This window comes from Stegostoma tigrinum, unplaced genomic scaffold, assembly GCF_030684315.1.
Source record: "Stegostoma tigrinum isolate sSteTig4 unplaced genomic scaffold, sSteTig4.hap1 scaffold_659, whole genome shotgun sequence".
Lineage (NCBI taxonomy): Eukaryota > Metazoa > Chordata > Chondrichthyes > Orectolobiformes > Stegostomatidae > Stegostoma > Stegostoma tigrinum.
This window is the reverse complement of record NW_026728599.1, coordinates 1-20,095: the sequence shown is the minus strand read 5'-3', so window position 1 is coordinate 20,095 and position 20,095 is coordinate 1. Positions and strand designations below refer to the sequence as shown.

Sequence of the window (20,095 nt, the reverse complement as noted above, 5' to 3'; positions counted from 1 at the left end):
GTACATTTAAGTCATCATTGGATAAGCTTATTGACGTACATGGAATAGTGTCGGTTAGATGGGCTTCAGATTGGTATGACAGGTCAGCACAACATCGAGGGCCGAAGGGCCTGTATTGTGCTGTAATGTTCTATGTTCACCTCCCTCAGCACTGACCCTCTGTCAGTGCCCGCTCCCTCAGCGCTGACCCTCCCACAGTGCCCGCTCCCTCAGTGCTGACCCTCCCACAGTGCCCGCTCCCTCAGTGCTGACCCTTCGACAGTACCCACTTCCTCAGCGCTGACCCTCCTACAATGCCCGCTCCCTCAGCACTGACCCTGTGACAGTTTGATGAGGGGTAGTTAAGCAGCGTTGGGTCAAGGTGTAGAGGGGATGCGGTGGGGGGCAACATCTGGGAGCAGCATATGTTGTAGGTGAGGTCTGAAACCGCAATGTCATGGTTGGCGTGTTTACACAGATAGTTTCTGCAAACAGGGCAATTGGTCAACACCAGAGTTGGTGATCTCCACAACAGCTTTAACCCGTTCTCCAGCGGCTAGGTCCTGGTAAAATTCGGCAACTTCCTCAAACACAGCTGAAAGCAAAGGAGAGCTCTCTTCTACTGGTAAGTAATGGGGAGTGGAAGAGTGTGTGTGTGTTGTGTAAGAGACAGAAAGAGAGACGGAGTATGTGTGTGAGAGAGAGAATGAGTGTGAGTGCATGTGTGAGATAGAGGTTGTATGAGTGCATGTGTATGTATGAGTGTGTGTGTGAGAGTGAGTGTGAGAAAGAGTGAGTGTGTGTGAGAGAGAGGGAGTGTGTGTGAGAGAGAGGGTGTGTGAGAGAGAGAGGGAGTGTGTGAGAGAGAGGAGTGTGTGAGAGAGAGGAGTGTGTGAGAGAGAGAGAGGGAGTGTGTGTGAGAGAGAGAGGGAGTGTGTGAGAGAGAGAGGGAGTGTGTGTGAGAGAGAGAGGGAGTGTGTGTGAGAGAGAGAGGGAGTGTGTGTGTCTGTGAGAGGACAGTGTGTATGTGAGAGAGCGTGTATGTGTGTGGGAGAGAGACAGAGTGCATGTATGAGACTACATGTGAGAGAGGCAGTGTGCAAGTGAAAGAGAATGTCTGTGTGTGTGTGTGTGTGTGTGTGTGCGCGTGTGTGCGCGTGAGAGAGAGAGAGAGTGTGCGTATGTGAGAGAGTAGCTGTGTGGGAGAGAATGTGAGAAAGAGTGTGTGAGGAGTGAGTGTGTGTGAGAGGGAGAGAGTGTATGTCTGTGTGTGTGACAGAGAGTGCGAACGTGTGAGTGCATGAGTGTGTGTGAGAGAGAGGGAGTGTGTGTGAGAGTGTGTGCGTGAGAGAGTGTGTGAGAGTGTGTGTGTGAGAGGGAGAGACTGTATGTCTGTGTGTGTGACAGAGAGTGTGTGTGAGAGAGAGCGAATGTGTGAGAGTGCATGAGTGTGTGTGAGAGTGGGTGCGCATGAGAGTGCCTGTATGACAGAGTGTGAGAAAGTATGTGTGAGAAAGAATGTGTGTACGTGAGGGGGGTAATGTATGTGAGAGAGCGGGGCAAGTATGTGCAAGAAAGTGTGTGTGAGAGAGAGAGAGAGATAGAGTGTGTGTGAGAGAGGCAGTGAGAGTGAGAACGTGTGCGTGTGAAGAGTGTGAGAATGAGTGTGTGAGAGAAAGTGAGTTTGTGTGAGATGGAGAGTGTATATGTGTGAGTGCAGGTGTGTGTGAGAGTGTAAGAAAGTGTGTGAGAGAGAGAGACGGAGTGTGTGTGTGAGAGAGCGAGCGTGCGTGAGAGAGAGCGTGTGAGTGAGAGAATGTGTGAGTGAGAGAGATGGAGTGTGCGTGAGAGAGCGCGCGTGTGTGAGAGAGAGATGGAGTGTGTGTGTGAGTTCATGTGTAAGAGAGATTGTGTGAGAGATTGTGTGCGCATGTGTGAGTGGGTGTGTTTGTGAGAGTGTTAGAAAGAGTGTGTGTGAGAAAGAGTGAGTGTGTGCGCGTGAGAGAGACTGTGCGTGAGACAGGAGGAATGTGTGTGAGATATGGGGGGAGTGCGTGTGAGAGAGAGGAGTGTATGTGAGAGAGGGGGAGTGCGTGTGAAAGAGAGGGTGGAATGTATGTGTGAGAAGGGGACTGTGTGAGAGAGGGACAGGGAGTGTATGCGTGAGAGAGGGGTGGTAGTGAGAGAGAGGGGGTGTGTGTGTAAGAGAGTGGGTGTGCGTGTGTAAGAGACAGGGGTTGTGCGTGTCAGAGAGAGGGGGAGTCTATGTGAGAGAGACGGGGGAGTGTATGTGAGAGAAGGGGAGTGTGTGTGAGAGGGATGGAGTGTGTGTGAGAGAGGGGGGAGTGTGTGTGAGAGAGGGGGGAGTGTGTCTGAGAGAGGGGGGAGTGTGTGTGAGAGAGACTGAGTGTATGTGGTGGGGGGGACTGTATGTGTGAGAGAGGGGGGAGTGTGTGTGAGAGAGGGGGGAGTGTGTGTGAGAGAGGGGGGAGTGTGTGTGAGAGAGGGGGGAGTGTGTGTGAGAGAGACTGAGTGTATGTGGTGGGGGGGACTGTATGTGTGAGAGAGGGGGAGTGTGTGTGAGAGAGGGGGGAGTGTGTGTGAGAGAGGGGGGAGTGTGTGTGAGAGGGATGGAGTGTGTGTGAGAGAGGGGGGAGTGTGTGTGAGAGAGGGGGAGTGTGTGTGAGAGAGAGGGGAGTGTGTGTGAGAGAGACTGAGTGTATGTGGTGGGGGGACTGTATGTGTGAGAGAGGGGGAGTGTGTGTGAGAGAGGGGGGAGTGTGTGTGAGAGAGGGGGGAGTGTGTGTGAGAGAGGGGGGAGTGTGTGTGAGAGAGACTGAGTGTATGTGGTGGGGGGGACTGTATGTGTGAGAGAGGGGGAGTGTGTGTGAGAGAGGGGGGAGTGTGTGTGAGAGAGGGGGGAGTGTGTGTGAGAGAGGGGGGAGTGTGTGTGAGAGAGACTGAGTGTATGTGGTGGGGGGGACTGTATGTGTGAGAGAGGGGGAGTGTGTGTGAGAGAGGGGGGAGTGTGTGTGAGAGAGGGGGGAGTGTGTGTGAGAGAGGGGGGAGTGTGTGTGAGAGAGGGGGGAGTGTGTGTGAGAGAGACTGAGTGTATGTGGTGGGGGGACTGTATGTGTGAGAGAGGGGGAGTGTGTGTGAGAGAGGGGGGAGTGTGTGTGAGAGAGGGGGGAGTGTGTGTGAGAGAGGGGGGAGTGTGTGTGAGAGAGGGGGGAGTGTGTGTGAGAGAGACTGAGTGTATGTGGTGGGGGGGACTGTATGTGTGAGAGAGGGGGAGTGTGTGTGAGAGAGGGGGGAGTGTGTGTGAGAGAGGGGGGAGTGTGTGTGAGAGAGGGGGGAGTGTGTGTGAGAGAGACTGAGTGTATGTGGTGGGGGGGACTGTATGTGTGAGAGAGGGGGAGTGTGTGTGAGAGAGGGGGGAGTGTGTGTGAGAGAGGGGGGAGTGTGTGTGAGAGAGGGGGGAGTGTGTGTGAGAGAGGGGGGAGTGTGTGTGAGAGAGACTGAGTGTATGTGGTGGGGGGGACTGTATGCGTGAGAGAGGGGGGAGTGTGTGTGAGAGAGGGGGGAGTGTGTGTGAGAGAGACTGAGTGTATGTGGTGGGGGGGACTGTATGCGTGAGAGAGGGGGGAGTGTGTGTGAGAGAGGGGGGAGTGTGTGTGAGAGAGACTGAGTGTATGTGGTGGGGGGGACTGTATGTGTGAGAGAGGGGGGAGTGTGTGACCGAGAGACAGTGAGTGTATGTGAAAGAGAAGGAGCGTGTGTGACAGAGGCGGAGTGTGTGAAAGAGAGGGGGGAGTGTATGTGTGAGAAGGGGACTGTGAGAGAGGGACAGGGAGTGTATGTGGTGGGAGGGAGTGTATGCGTGAGAGAGGGAGGGTAGTGAGAGAGAGGGGGTGTGTGTGTAAGAGAGTCGGTGTGCGTGTGTAAGAGACAGGGGTTGTGCGTGTCAGAGAGAGCGGGTGTCTACGTGAGAGAAACAGGGGAGTGTATGTGAGAGAAGGGGAGTGTGTGTGAGAGGGATGGAGTGTGTGTGAGAGGGATGGAGTGTGTGTGAGAGAGGGGGGAGTGTGTGTGAGAGAGGGGGGAGTGTGTGTGAGAGAAGGGGAGTGTGTGTGAGAGGGATGGAGTGTGTGTGAGAGAGGGGGGAGTGTGTGTGAGAGAGGGGGGAGTGTGTCTGAGAGAGGGGGGAGTGTGTGTGAGAGAGACTGAGTGTATGTGGTGGGGGGGACTGTATGTGTGAGAGAGGGGGGAGTGTGTGTGAGAGAGGGGGGAGTGTGTGTGAGAGAGGGGGGAGTGTGTGTGAGAGAGACTGAGTGTATGTGGTGGGGGGGACTGTATGCGTGAGAGAGGGGGGAGTGTGTGTGAGAGAGGGGGGAGTGTGTGTGAGAGAGACTGAGTGTTTGTGGTGGGGGGGACTGTATGTGTGAGAGAGGGGGAGTGTGTGACCAAGAGACAGTGAGTGTATGTGAAAGAGAAGGAGCGTGTGTGACAGAGGCGGAGTGTGTGAAAGAGAGGGGGGAGTGTATGTGAGAGAGAGGGAGGGTAGTGAGAGAGGGGGAAATGTGTGTAAGAGACAGTGGGTGTGTGTGTAAGAGAAAGGGGGTGTGCGTGTAAGAGAGAGGGGGAGTGTACGTGAGGGGGGAATGTATGTGAGAGAGGGGTAAGTGTATGTGACGGGGGGGGAGTGTGTGTGAGAGAGAGGTAGTGTGTGTGTGAGGGGGGTGGAGTGTGTGAGATAGAAAGAAGGGTGTGTGAGAGATAAAGGTGTGCGTGTGTGTGAGAGGGTATGTCTGGGAGGGTGCAGGGGATTGAGAGAGAGACAGAGAAGGTGTGTATACTGAGTGTGTATCTGAGTGAGTGTTTGCAGAGTAGGGGAGGAGTCGCTCTGACACACACAGAGCACTGTCCCCCGTGCAGTGGGACCCCCTCACTCCCCAGAGGGTCACTCTTACACACACACACACTCACACAGAGAGACAGACACACACACGGTCTCTCTCTCTCACACACACACAGACACCCGTACACATACACAGTCTCTCTCTCACACACACACACACACACACACACACACACACACACACACACACACACACAGTGTCTCAGACAGACACAGAAACACAAAGTCTCACAAAAACACAGACAGACACACAGAAAGGTACAAACACATACTGACAGACATATTCAGCTTCACACATACACACGTGCACGCACACACACACACATACAGTCTCACAGACAGACACTCACACACAGTCACACACACAGAAACACAGTCTCACACAGACAGAACTACACACAGTCTCACACACACAGTGTCTCACACAGACACAGAAGCACACACAGTCTCACACAGAAATACACACAGACAGGTACACACACATACTGACAGACATATTCAGCCTCACACACAGACACACGTGCACACACAAACACATACAGTCTCACAGACAGACACAATCTCACAGTCACAGTCACACACACAGAAACACAGTCGCACACAGTCAGACATACACACAATCTCACACATACAGTCTCTCACACACACAGACTCGCGTCCACACACAGACTCGCGTCCACACACAGAGACACACACACACAGAGACACACACACACAGAGACACACACACACAGCCAATTTTCTAAAGTCCACTTTCAATGAACTTTGACTCCATGTTGCCATGAAATTGTGTGGACAGAGGAGTCCCTGTTATTTCTGTCAGTGGTGACACGGAGAGGGGGAGAGAGTTTGCAAACAGACGGAGCCTGCCTCCTGGTCAAACAGCCATGAGCAGCGCGCAGGATCCAGCAGGAGGCGGTGGTGAGCAGCAGATTGAGAGACCGAGACTGGTCTCCCTACACGGTGTCGCCATGTCTGAAGCCTTCATCGAGAACTGGGCAGCGGTGGAGAGTTACCAAGCGGATCCACGGGATCTCCTGGTCGTCACCTACCCCAAGTCAGGTGAGGGCTCTTCACCCGCAACTCCCCCCCCAAAACACCCACCCACTCCAACCCACTCCAACACACACCCCACGATACACACACACACCCCATGACACAAACACACGCACCCACCCACTCCGACACACACCCCACGACACAAACACACACACCCACCCACTCCGACACACACCCGACACAAACACACACACCCACCCACTCCGACACACACCCGACACAAACACACGCACCCACCCACTCCGACACACACCCCACGACACAAACACACACACACACCCACTCCGACACACACCCGACACAAACACACACACCCACCCACTCCGACACACACCCCACGACACAAACACACACCCACTCCTGCACACACAGTCCCAACCACACATCCCCTACATACAAACCCACCCCACATCCTCCCACTGACACACCCCTAGACCACCACCTATACTCTCCACTCCACACAATCTCGCGCACACACACACATCCACCCATTACCCACCTCCCCCCACCCTGTCCCCACCTTGCCCCACTCCTACCTCCCCGCCATAGCCCGTCACCCACCTTCCCACATGCACCCCACCCCATCTCCCACCTCCCCCACCCCCAATCATACAGCCCTGACCTTAGGTCCCACACCCTGATGCTGTTACACAGGAGGAACCCATCCATCACCCTCCCACACCCCCTGCACAGGTACAGTACACCATTCAGCCCCTCCACCTCAGGCCTTTCCTAATCCCCCAACCCTACACTGACTCCCCCCCCCAATCTTCTCTGTTCCCTGTGTTTAATCAGATCCATCTCTCTGCATTCTCACCGCTACCCCCCCACCCCCCACCGCTTCGGTCAGGTACCACCTGGGTCCAGGAGATTGTGGACGCCATCCTCCACGACGGGGGCCGTGCGAAATGCGGCCGGGCTCCAATCCACTTAAGGATTCCTTTCCTCGAGTTCAGCTTCAGGGGCCTCTTGCCCTCTGGTGAGAGTCTGACCCTGGGAGGGGGGGGGGTGACGGGATGGAGTTGGTGGGGCAAGTGGATGATGGGACAGAAGGGAGTGGTGATGGACGGGGGGGGGGGGGCAATGGAATGGGATGAGGGTGATGGGACGGGGTAGGGGGTGATGGAATGGGGGAATCAGAGGGCGAAGGAACAGAGAGGATGGGGGAGATGGCGGGACATGGGGGTTGGGGGGGCAACTGGAAAGTGGGTAGAAGGCTGACAGGGCAGGGGTGAGTGGAGCAATGGGAGGGGTGTGCACCGACAGCGGGGGGCAGGGAGTAGAGGGATGATGGAGAGGGGCAATGGCAAGGAGGGTTGGGGCGGCAATGAGAAGGGGGGGTGTGGCGACGATGGGATGGGGTGTGAGCGATGGGACAGGGAGGGGGCGATGGGATGGGGGTGATGGTTCAGTCGGAATGGCAATGGGACAAGGGGTGAGGCGGTGATTGTATGGGGGAGGGGTGATGGGATGGTGATGGTATGGGGGGGAAGGGGCGAATGGACAGGGAAGGGGGCGATGGGACGGGTGAAGGACGATGGGACAGGGAGTCAGGCAGTGATGGGATGGGAGGAAGGGGTGATGGGACAGTAGGGAAGGGGTGATGGGATGGGGTGGGGGTGATGGGACGGGGAGGGCACAATGGGATGGGGGTGGGGGTGATGGGACGGGGAGGGCAATGGGACAGGGGGAGGGGCAATGGAACGGGGGTGGGGCGGTGATGGTATGGGGGGGAAGGGGGCGAATGGGCAGGGGAGGGGGCAATGGGATGGGGTGGGTGCGGGGCAAAAGGACAGGGGAAGTGTGGGGGCAATGGGACGGGGAGAGAGAAGGCGATGGGATGGGGGTGGGGTGGCGATGGGACGTGGGAAGAAGGGCGATGGAATGGACGGGTGGGAGCGATGGGATGGGGGAAGGGGCTGACAGGGGGAGGCAGTGGGAAGAGGGGTGGACCAGCGATGGGATGGTGGGGAGAGGGGCAATGGGATGGGGGGTGCTAAGGGGAAAGGGGACCGTGAAAATGTGAATGAGGGAGTGGAAATGTGAGGGATAGGTGAGGGGGAGGCTGAGGGGAAGAGGGAAGGTAAGGAAGAGCGGGGAGGTGTGAGGGATGGGGAATGTGAGAGGGAGGGGGGAGGTGAGAAGGAGGGGGGAATGTTTGAGGGAGGGGTAATGTGAGAGGGAGGGGGAGGTGAGAGGGAGGGGGAATGTGAGGGAGGGAGGGGGGGAATGTGAGGGAGGGAGGGGGGTAATGTGAGGGAGGGAGGGGGTAATGTGAGGGAGGGAGGGGGGTAATTGGTGAGGGAGGGGGAAATGGGAAAGGGAGAGGGAATGTGAGAGGGAGGGGGAATGTGTGAGGGAGGGGGGAATGTGTGAGGGAGGGGGGAATGTGTGAGGGAGGGGGGAATGTGAGGGTGAGGGGGATGTGTGAGGGAGGGGGAATGTGTTAGGGAGGGTGGAATATGTAAGGGAGGAGGAATGTGAGGAAGAGGAAATGTGTGAGGGAGGGGGAATTGGAAAGGGGGGGATATGTGAGGGAGGGGTGATGTGTGAGGGAGGGGGGAATGTGTGAGGGAGGGGGGAAATGTCTGAGGGAGGGGGGCAATGTGTGAGGGTAGGGGATACTGTGAGGGGGGTAATGTGAGGGGGGTAATGTGAGAGGGAGGGGTATTGTGAGAGGGAATGTGTGAGGGAGGGGTAATGTGAGAGGGAGGGGTAATGTGAGAGGGAGGAGGTAATGTGAGAGGGAGAAGGAATGTGTGAGGGAGAAGGAATGTGTGAGGGAGGGGGAAAGTGTGAGGGAGGGGGAACATGTGAGGGAGGGGGTAATGTGTGAGGGAGGAGGTAATGTGAGACGGAGAGGGAATGTGTGAGGGAGAGGGAATGTGAGAGGGAGGGGTAATGTGAGAGGGAGAGGGAATGTGTGAGGGAGACGGAATGAGTGAGGGAGGGGGAATGTGTGAAGGAGGGGAAATGTGTGAGGGAGGGGGGAATGTGTGAGGGAAGGGGGAATGTGTGAGGGAGGGGTAAATGTGAGGGGGTAAATGTGAGATGGAGGGGTAATGAGGGAGGGTAATGGGAGAGGTAATGTGTGAGGGAGGGGGAATGTGAGAGGGAGGGGGAATGTGAGAGGGAGGGGGTAATGTGTGAGGGAGGGGGTAATGTGTGAGGGAGGGGGGTAATATGTGAGGGAGGGGTAATGTGTGAGAGAGGGGTTAATGTGAGAGGGAGGGGGAATGTGAGAGTGAGGGGGAATGTGTGGGGGGGGTAATGTGAGAGGGAATGTGAGAGGGAGGGGGAATGTGAGAGGGACAGGGAATGTGAGAGGGAGGGGGAATGTGAGAGGGAGGGGGAATGTGAGAGGGAGAGGGAATGTGAGAGGGAGAGGGAATGTGAGAGGGAGGGGTAATGTGTGAGGGAGGGGTAATGTGTGACGGAAGGGTAATGTGTGACGGAAGGGTAATGTGTGACGGAGGGGTAATGTGAGAGGGAGGGGGAATGTGTGGGGGGGGTAATGTGAGAGGGAATGTGTGAGGGAGGGGGAATGTTTGAGGGAGAGGGAATGTGAGAGGGAGGGGGAATGTGAGAGGGAGGGGTAATGTGAGAGGGAGGGTAATGTGTGAGGGAGGGATAATGTGAGAGGGAGGGGTAATGTGTGAGGGAGGGATAATGTGAGAGGGAGGGGTAATGTGTGAGGGAGGGGTAATGTGTGAAGGAGGGGGAATGTGAGAGGGAGGGGTAATGTGTGAGGGAGGGGTAATGTGTGAAGGAGGGGGAATGTGAGAGGGAGGGATAATGTGAGAGGGAGGGGTAATGTGAGAGGGAGGGGTAATGTGAGAGGGAGGGATAATGTGAGAGGGAGGGATAATGTGAGAGGGAGGGGTAATGTGTGAGGGAGGGGTGATGTGAGAGGGAGGGGTGATGTGAGAGGGAGGGGTGATGTGAGAGGGAGGGGTGATGTGTGAGGGAGAGGGAATGTGAGAAGGAGGGGGAATGTGAGAGGGAGGGATAATGTGAGAGGGAGGGGTAATGTGTGAGGGAGAGGGAATGTGAGAAGGAGGGGGAATGTGAGAGGGAGGGATAATGTGAGAGGGAGGGGTAATGTGTGAGGGAGAGGGAATGTGAGAAGGAGGGGGAATGTGAGAGGGAGGGATAATGTGAGAGGGAGGGGTAATGTGTGAGGGAGGGGGAATGGGTGAGGGAGGGGGAATGGGTGAGGGAGGGGGAATGGGTGAGGGAGGGGGAATGTGAGAGGGAGGGGGGAATGTGAGAGGGAGGGGGTAATATGAGAGGGAGGGGTAATGAGGGAGGGGGAGGGAATGTGTGAGGGAAGGGGAATGTGTGAGGGAAGGGGAATGTGAGAGGGAGGGGTGATGTGTGAGGGAGGGGTGATGTGTGAGGGAGGGGTAATGTGAGAGGGAGGGGTGAAATGTGAGGGAGGGGTAATGTGTGAGGGAGGGGTAATGTGAGAGGGAGGGGTAATGTGTGAGGGAGGGGTGATGTGAGAGGGAGGGGTGATGTGAGAGGGAGGGGTGATGTGAGAGGGAGGGGTGATGTGTGAGGGAGGGGTAATGTGGGAGGGAGGGGGAATGTGACAGGGAGGGGTAATGTGAGAGGGAGGGGTGATGTGTGAGGGAGGGGTGATGTGGGAGGGAGGGGTAATGTGGGAGGGAGGGGTAATGTGTGAGGGAGGGGTAATGTGAGAGGGAGGGGTAATGTGAGAGGGAGGGGGAATGTGTGCGGGAGGGGGGAATGTGAGAGGGAGGGGTGAATGTGTGAGGAAAGGGGGAATGTGTGAGGGAAGGGGGAATGTGTGAGGGAGGGGGATGTGTGAGGGAATGTGTTAGGAAGGGTGGAATGTGTAAGGGAGGGGAATGTGAGGAAAGGGAAATGTGTGAGGGAGGGGGGAAATGTGTGAGGGGGGAATGTGTGAGGGAGGGGGAAATGTATGAGGGAGGGGGCAATGTGTGAGGGAGGGGGTAATGTGTGAGGAGGGGGTAATGTGTGAGGAAGGGGTGGTGTGAGAGGGAGGGGGAATGTGTGAGGGAGGGGGAATGTGTGGGGGGGGTAATGTGAGAGGGAATGTGTGAGGGAGGGGGAATGTTTGAGGGACAGGGAACGTGAGAGGGAGGGGTAATGTGAGAGGGAGGGGTAATGTGAGAGCGAGGGGTAATGTGTGAGGGAGAGGGAATGTGAGAGGGAGGGGTAATGTGTGAGGGAGAGGGAATGTGTGAGGGAGAGGGAATGTGTGAGGGAGAGGGAATGTGTGAGGGAGGGGGAATGTGAGAGGGAGGGGGAATGTGTGAGGGAGGGGAATGTGAGAGGAGGGGGAATGTGAGAGGGAGGATTAATCTGAGAAGGAGGGGGAATGGGTGAGGGAGGGGTAAATGTGAGAGGAAGGGGTAATGAGGGAGGGGGAGGGAATGTGTGAGGGAGGGGGAATGTGTGAGGGAGGAATAATGTGAGAGGGAATGTGTGAGGGACGGGGAATGGGTGAGGGAGGGGTAAATGTGAGAGGGAGGGGTAATGAGGGAGGGGGAGGGAATGTGTGAGGGAGGGGGAATGTGTGAGGGAGGGGAATGTTTGAGGGAGGGGGAATGTGAGAGGGAGGGGGAATGTGAGAGGGAGGGGGTAATGTGTGAAGGAGGGGGAATGTGTGAGGGAGGGGGAATGTTTGAGGGAGGGGGAATGTGTGAGGAGGGGGTAATGTGTGAGGAGGGGGAATGTTTGAGGGAGGGGGGAATGTGTGAGGGAGGGGGTAATGTGTGAGGGAGGGGTAATGTGTGAGGGAGGGGGAATGTGTGAGGGAGGGGTAATGTGAGAGGGAGGGGGAATGTGAGAGGAGGGGGAATGTGTGAGGGAGGGGTAATGTGTGAGGGAGGGGTAATGTGAGGGGGGGGCTGATGTGAGAGGGAGGCGTGATGTGAAAGGGAGGGGTGATGTGAAACGGAGGGGGTAATGTGTGAGGGAGGGGGTAATATGAGAGGGAGGGGGAATGTGAGAGGGAGGGGGAATGTGAGAGGGAGGGGTGATGTGTGAGGGAGGGGTGATGTGTGAGGGAGGGTTAATGTGAGAGGGAGGGGTGATGTGAGAGGGAGGGGTAATGTGTGAGGGAGGGGTAATGTGAGAGGGAGGGGTGATGTGTGAGGGAGGGGCGATGTGTGAGGGAGGGGTGATGTGTGAGGGAGGGGTGATGTGTGAGGGAGGGTGATGTGTGAGGGAGGGGTAATGTGAGAGGGAGGGGTGATGTGAGAGGGAGGGGTGATGTGTGAGGGAGGGGTGATGTGAGAGGGAGGGGGAATGTGAGAGGGAGGGGGGAATGTGTGATGGAAGGGGGAATGTGTGAGGGAGGGGGGAATGTGTGATGGAAGGGGGAATGTGTGAGGGAGGGGGGAATGTATGGGGGAGGGGGGAATGTGAGAGGGAGGGGTGATGTGTGAGGGAGGGGTGATGTGTGAGGGAGGGGGAATGTGAGAGGGAGGGGGAATGTGTGAGGGAGGGGGGAATGTGAGAGGGAGGGGAATGTGAGAGGGAGGGGTGAATGTGTGAGGGAGGGGGAATGTGAGGGTGAGGGGGATGTGTGAGGGAAGGGGGAATATGTGAGGGAGGGGGGGATGTGAGGAAAGGGAAATGTGTGAGGGAGGGGGGAATGTGTGAGGGGGGAATGTGTGAGGAGGGGGGCAATGTGTGAGGGAGGGGGTAATGTGTGAGGGAGGGGTGGTGTGAGAGGGACAGGCAATGTGTGAGGGAGGGGTAATGTGAGAGGGAGGGGGAATGTGTGGGGGGGGTAATGTGAGAGGGAGTGTGTGAGGGAGGGGGAATGTTTGAGGGAGAGGGAATGTGAGAGGGAGGGGTAATGTGAGAGGGAGAGGGAATGTGTGAGGGAGAGGGAATGTGTGAGGGAGAGGGAATGTGTGAGGGAGGGGGAATGTGTGAGGGAGAGGGTAATGTGTGAGGGAGAGGGTAATGTGTGAGGGAGGGGTAATGTGTGAGGGAGGGGGAATGTGAGGGAGGGGTGGTGTGAGGGAGGGGTGATGTGAGACGGAGGGTGATGTGAAAGGGAGGGGTGATGTGAAAGGGAGGGGTGATGTGAAAGGGAGGGGGTAATGTGTGAGGGTGGGGTAATATGAGAGGGAGGGGGAATGTGCGAGGGAGGGGGAATGTGTGAGGGAGGGGTAATGTGAGAGGGAGGGTTAATGTGTGAGGGAGGGGGTAATGTGAGGGAGGGGGAATGTGAGAGGGAGGGGGAATGTGAGAGGGAGGGGTGATGTGTGAGGGAGGGGCGATGTGTGAGGGAGGGGCGATGTGAGAGGGAGGGGTGATGTGTGAGGGAGGGGTGATGTGAGAGGGAGAGGGAATGTGTGTGGGAGGGTAATGTGAGAGGGAGGGGTGATGTGAGAGGGAGAGGGAATGTGTGTGGGAGGGGTAATGTGAGAGGGAGGGGTGATGTGAGAGGGAGAGGGAATGTGTGAGGGAAGGGGGGAATGTGAGGAAAGGGAAATGTGTGAGGGAGGGGGGAATGTGTGAGGGGGGAATGTGTGAGGGAGGGGAAATGTATGAGGGAGGGGGGCAATGTGTGAGGGAGGGGGTAATGTGTGAGGGAGGGGTGGTGTGAGAGGGAGGGGTGATGTGAGAGGGAGGGGTGATGTGAGAGGGAGGGGTGATGTGAGAGGGAGGGGGGTAATGTGAGAGGGAGGGGGGTAATGTGAGAGGGAGGGGTGATGTGAGAGGGAGGGGGGTAATGTGAGAGGGAGGGGGAATGTGAGAGGGAGGGGAATGTGAGAGGGAGGGGGGTAATCTGAGAGGGAGGGGAATGTGTGAGGGAGGGGAATGTGAGAGGGAGGGGAATGTGTGTGGGAGGGGGGTAATGTGAGAGGGAGGTGTGATGTGAGAGGGAGGGGGGTAATGTGAGAGGGAGGGGAATGTGAGAGGGAGGGGGGTAATCTGAGAGGGAGGGGAATGTGTGAGGGAGGGGGAATGTGAGAGGGAGGGGGGTAATCTGAGAGGGAGGGGAATGTGAGAGGGAGGGGGGTAATGTGAGAGGGAGGGGGGTAATGTGAGAGGGAGGGGAATGTGAGAGGGAGGGGGAATGTGAGAGGGAGGGGAATGTGTGAGGGAGGGGAATGTGAGAGGGAGGGGAATGTGTGAGGGAGGGGGGTAATGTGAGAGGGAGGTGTGATGTGAGAGGGAGGGGGGTAATGTGAGAGGGAGGGGGAATGTGAGAGGGAGGGGGGTAATCTGAGAGGGAGGGGAATGTGTGAGGGAGGGGAATGTGAGAGGGAGGGAAATGTGTGAGGGAGGGGGTAATGTGAGAGGGAGGTGTGATGTGAGAGGGAGGGGGGTAATGTGAGACGGAGGTGTGATGTGAGAGGGAGGGGGTAATGTGAGAGGGAGGGGGAATGTGAGAGGAAGGGGGGTAATCTGAGAGGGAGGGGAATGTGTGAGGGTGGGGGGTAATGTGAGAGGGAGCGGAATGTGTGAGGGAGGGGGGTAATGTGAGAGGGAGGGGTAATGTGAGAGGGAGGGGGGTAATGTGAGAGGGAGGGGTGATGTGAGAGGGAGGGGGGTAATGTGAGAGGGAGGGGGGTAATCTGAGAGGGAGGGGAATGTGTGAGGGAGGGGGGTAATGTGAGAGGGAGGGGTAATGTGAGAGGGAGGGGAATGTGTGAGGGAGGGGAATGTGTGAGGGAGGGGGTAATGTGAGAGGGAGGGGTGATGTGAGAGGGAGGGGGGGTAATGTGAGAGGGAGGGGGAATGTGAGAGGGAGGGGGGTAATCTGAGAGGGAGGGGAATGTGTGAGGGAGGGGGGTAATGTGAGAGGGAGGGGGGTAATGTGAGAGGTGAGTAGGGGAAAGGAGAAGGAGGAATGTGAAAGTTCGGCGAGGGGCAACGTGAGGAGGGGAATGTAAGGGGAGGGATTGTGAGTGGAGGGGAATGTGATAGGAGAGGGAGGGGGTAATGTGAGGAAGAGGGGAGAGGGATGTTGAGGGGAGAGGGAGGGGAGGGTGAAGGGGTCTGTGAGTGGAGAGGGAGGGCAGGATGAGGGGAGGCTGAGGGAAAGGTGAGTGGAGAAGAATGTGAGGGGAAAGGGAAGGGGAGGATGAGGGGGAGGTTGAGAGGGTGAGGTCATGGGGTGGGTAAAAGGAGGAGGGCGGGGGAATAGGGCTGCGAACCACCCCGGGGGGGGGGGGTCAGACCCTAACATTGTGTGTTCCTCTGTATTCACCCCGTCCCCTTCCTACCTGCCCATCCACCCCCACCCCCGACCTGCATTCCGCTGTATTACCCCCCCCCTCCCTCAGGGATAGACAGCCTGGCTGAGATGACCTCCCCGAAGGTGATAAAAACACATCTTCCCTTCCAGCTGGTTCCCAAATCCTTCCTCGAGCAGAACTGCAAGGTACACAGTCAGGCTGGGGGTCTGTGTGTCAGTGTGCACGTTTGCATGTGTGTGTTTACACGTATGTGTCTGTGTGCACGTTTCCATCTGTGTGTGTACACGTATGTGTCTGTGTGCACGTTTGCATCTGTGTGTTTACACGTATGTGTCTGTGTGAATGTTTCCATCTGTGTGTGTGCATGCATGTGTCTGTGTGCACGTTTGCATGTGTGTGTGTACACGTATGTGTCTGTGTGAATGTTTCCATCTGTGTGTGTGTGTGTACACGTATGTGTCTGTGTGAATGTTTCCATCTGTGTGTGTACACGTATGCATCTGTGGGTGTGTACACATATGCATCTGTGTGTCTGTGTGCACGTATGCATCTATGTGTGCATTTTTGTGTGTCTGTGTGCATCTGTGTGTGTGTCTTGTGTGTGTCTGTGTGCATGTGTGTGCATTTTTGTGTGTGTCTGTGTGCATCTGTGTGTGTGTCTTGTGTGTGTCTGTGTGTATCTGTGTGTGTGTGTCTTGTGTGTGTCTGTGTGCATCTTGTGTGTGTCTGTGTGTATCTCTGTGTGTGTGTCTTGTGTGTGTCTGTGTGTATCTCTGTGTGTGTGTCTTGTGTGTGTCTGTGTGTGCACATATGCGTATGTGAGTTCCTCATTTTGGCGGTAGCGATCATAACTCTGTTACTTTTACAATAGTCATGGAAAACTATCGGTACATACTGCAGGGTAAGGTTTATAACTGGGGGAAGGGTAATTACAATTCTGTTAGGCAAGAACTGGGTGAGGTAAACTGGGAACCGATGCTGGCAGGGAAGAGCACGATAGAAATGTGGAGATTGTTTAAGGAATGCATACTGCGTGTGCTCGATATGTTTGTCTCCAGCAGGCAGGGAAGATGTGGTCGAGTGAGGGAGCTTTGGTTCCAAGAGAGAATTGGAACAACTAGTTAAAAGGAAGAAGGAGGCTTATGTAAGGTTTAGGAAACAAGGATTGGAAAAGACTCCAGAGGGATACAAGTTATCCAGGAAGGAGCTGAAGAAAGGGCTTAGGACAGCTATAAGGGGTCATGAGGAAACTCTGCAGACAGGATCAAGGAAAACTCCGAGGCTTTTTACACATACGTGAGGAATAAGAGAATGACCAGAGAAAGGGTGGGGCCGATCAAGGATTGTAAAAGGGAATTTGTGCACAGAGCCTAAAGAGATAGCAGAGGTCCTGAATGAATACTTTTCTTTGGTATTCACAGCCGAGAGGGACCTAGTTGTAGGGGAGGACAGTGTGAAACAGGCTGGTCAGCTAGAGGAGGTCGATGTTAGTGAGGAGGATGTACTAGGAATTTTGAGCAACTTGAAGATAGATAAGTCCCCCAGGCCTGATGGGATTTATCCAAGGATTCAAATGGGAAGCGAGGGAAGAGATTGAGGGCCTTTGGCGATGATCTTTTCACCCTCACTGTCAGTGGGTACAGTGTCGGAAGATTAGAGAGAGGCAAACGTCATTCCCTTGTTCAAAAAAGGGGATAGGGATAACCCTGGAAATTACAGGCCAGTTAGTTTCACATCAGTGTTGGGCAAACTCTTGGAAAGGGCTCTGTCAGACAGGATTCACGATCATGCGGAGGAAGGCAGAGCAATGGATGTGGTGTACATGGATTTAAGTGAGGCGTTTGATAAGATTCCCCATGGTAGGCTCATGCAGAAGGTAAGGAGGCATGGGATAGGGGGAAATGTGGCAGATTGGGTTCAGAATTGGCTGACCCACAGAAAACAAAGGGTGGAAGTGGACTGAAAACATTCAACACGGTGCTCAGTTACGAGTGGTGTAACACAAGGATCTGTTCTGGGTCCTCTTCTATTTGTGATTTTTGTAAATGATTTGGATGAAGGAGCGGACGGGTGGATTAGGAAGTTCGCGGGCGATACGAAGGTGGGTCGCGTTGTGGATAGGGCGGAGGGCCGTTCTAGGTTACAAAGGGACATTGATAGGATGCAGAGCTGGTCTGAGAAGTGGGAGATGGAGTTTAACCCTGAAAAGTGTGAGGTGATTCATTTCAGAAGGACAAACTTGAAAGCAGAATACAGGGTTAACGGAAAGTTTCTTGGCAATGTGGAGGAGCAGGGGATCTTGGGGTTCATGTCCACAGTTCCCTGAAAGCTGCCACCCAGGTGGATAGAGTTGATAAGAAGGCGTACAGTGTGTTAGATTTCATTAATAGAGGGATTGAGTTCAAGAGCCGTGAAGTTATGCTCCAGCTATACAAAAGCCTGGTTCGGCCACATCTGGAGTATTGTGTCCAGTTCTGCTCGCCTCATTACTGGAAAGATGCGGAAGCGTTGGAAAAGGTGCAGAGGAGATTTACCGGGATGTTCCCTGGAACGGAGGGAGGGTCTTACCAGGAAAGGTTGAGAGAGCTAGGGCTTTTCTCTTTAGAACGACGAAGGATGAGAGGTGACTTGATAGAGGTGTGCAAAGTGATCATAGGTATACATAGAGTGAACAGCCAGAGACTTTTCCCTAGGGTGGGGGTAGCTATTATTAGGGGGTGTGGTTTTAAAGTGAGTGGAGGTAGATACAGGAGAGACATCTGAGGTAGGTTCTTTACTCAGAGAGTGGTTGGGGCGTGGAATGCATTGCTGGAGAGGGGAGTGGAGTCGGCCTCATTAGGGGCACCGAAGCGGCTACTAGATAGGCATAAGGATGGTAGGATAAGGTAGGGGTGGAGGTTAGATAGACCTTAGGATTAGGGTAAAAGTTCGGTGCAGGGCCTGTATTGCTCTATGTCTGTGTGTGTGTGGGAATGTGTGTGTGTGGGAATGTGTGTGCATCTGTGCGTGTGGGTGAGAATGTGTGTCTGTGTGGGAGTGTGTGTGTGAGTGGGATTGTGCGTATATGCATGTGTGTGAGAGTGAGAGTGTGTGTGTCAGGTTGTGTGTGTGAGAGTGTGTGTGTGTGCAAATGTGTGGGAGTGTGTCCGTTAGTGTGTGTGAGTAGGAGTGTGTGTGCGTGTGTGTGCACAAGTGCATGCGAGTGTGTGTGCAGTGGGTTTTGTAGACAGTACACACTGCTGCGGTTGTGTTGGGAGGGAGGGAGTGTTGGAGGGGTTGGTGTCTGGTGGGAGGGGGTGGTGCTGTTTTGCCCCTGGACAGTGAAGAGCTTCCCAAGTGCTGTCGCAGCTGTTCAGGGCAAGTGGGGAGTGTTTCCTCCCGCTCCTGCCCGTGTCAATAGTGGGACAGGCTTTAGCGGTGGGGGGGGCAGTCAGGACGGGAGTTACTCGCTGCAGGATTCCCAGCCTCTGACCCACTCCTGTAGCTGCAGGATTGATACGGTGCAGCTCTGGTTCAGTCTGGAGTCAATGCCAGTTGGACGGTGGGTTTTGTAGCAGGGACACACAACCTGACACCCTATACCCTCTCCACCAACATCCCCCCAACCCTATCTCCTCAGATAATCTACTGCGCCCGAAATGCCAAGGACAATCTCGTCTCTTACTTCCACTTTGAACGAATGACCAAGATCCAACCGGAACCAGGCAGTTGGGAGGAATATTTCCAGAAGTATCTCCAGGGAAATGGTAGGTACAGAGAGTGAATTCAGGTTCAGAGAGATTGAACGGGAAGAACCCACTCAGTAATGTTTGTGTTTGTGTTTGAGAGTGTGTGAGAGAGAGCATATGTGTGTGTCTTAGAGTGTGTGTGAGTGTGACAGGGCGTGTGTTACTCTCCCCTCTGTCTCTCTGTACCCTCTTTGTTTGTATCTGTCCCCATTTTTCTTTCTCTCTCTACCCCCTCCCTCTCTCCCTGCCCCCACACACTACCCCTCCATCTCTGTATCTATCACCCTCCCTCACTCTCTCCATCTCTCTCTCCATCCCTCCCTCTGTCTTTCGATCTCTTCCCCGTCCCTCACTCTCGCCCTGTCTGTCTCACCATCAGTCTCTCTCCACCTCTGTCTTTCCTCTCCCCGCCCCCTTCGCATTCTCCCCTGCATCCGTCTCCCCTCCTCCCTTCCCCCTTCGCATTCTCCCCTCCCCGCTCTCCCCGTGCCCCCCTGTAACACTGCCCATTGAAGACAGCCTTTTGAACCATCAAGAAGCGAAGGGTTACAGTGACAGGGTGGGTAATTGGAGCCGAGTGCAGAAAGAGATCAGCCACCATCTTATTGAATGATGGAGTAGGGTCGATGGGTAAATGGCCCACTCCTGCCCGAATTCCTCATGTTCTGACATTCCTACCCTCATGTCTTGCAGTGGCCTATGGCCTTTGGCATGACCATGTGAAAGGCTGGTGGCAGGTCAAGGATGAACACCCCATTCTCTACATTTTCTACGAAGACATCCAAGAGGTTCCATAAGCAATGCTGTCACACATGGGCCATCTCAATGCAGGGAGTTCCAGTCCACGTGGTGGACACAGAGAAATGGGAGAGTGAGGGGTTAGACTGGGTGGGATATTAGAGGGAGTGGGGAGTGAGGGGGCAGAGTGGAATTAGACTGGGTGGGATATTAGAGGGTGCGGGGTGTGAGGGGGAAGAGTGGGAAAAGACTGGGTGGGTGCAGGGAGTGAGGGGCATGAGGGGGATTAGACTGGGTGGGATATTAGAGGGTGTGGGGTGGGAGGGGGTAGAGTGGGATTAGACTGGGTGGGATATTAGAGGGTGCGGGGTGTGAGGGTCGGGCAGATTGGGAATAGACTGGGTGGGATATTAGAGGGTGCGGGGTGTGAGGGGGCAGAGTGGGATTAGACTGGGTGG

At 55.4% G+C, this 20,095-nt stretch overlaps 1 protein-coding gene across 2 annotated transcripts; it reads left to right on the top strand.

Annotated features, from left to right (window-relative positions):
* The first annotated feature begins 489 nt into the window (after positions 1-489).
* LOC125450503 (sulfotransferase 1B1-like) lies at positions 490-19,764 on the top strand. Of its 2 annotated transcripts, none has more exons than XM_059644285.1 (6): positions 490-604; positions 5,697-5,959; positions 6,807-6,935; positions 15,259-15,356; positions 18,791-18,917; positions 19,593-19,756. In XM_059644285.1, the coding sequence occupies exons 2-6, from the start codon at positions 5,785-5,787 to the stop codon at positions 19,694-19,696; spliced, it is 633 nt and encodes a 210-aa protein (XP_059500268.1). In that variant the 5' UTR covers positions 490-604; positions 5,697-5,784; the 3' UTR covers positions 19,697-19,756. The 2 variants fall into 2 exon arrangements, with proteins under 2 accessions (XP_059500268.1, XP_059500269.1); XM_059644286.1 differs by having other exon boundaries at positions 497-604; positions 5,721-5,959; positions 19,593-19,764.
* Positions 19,765-20,095: the final 331 nt, after the last annotated feature.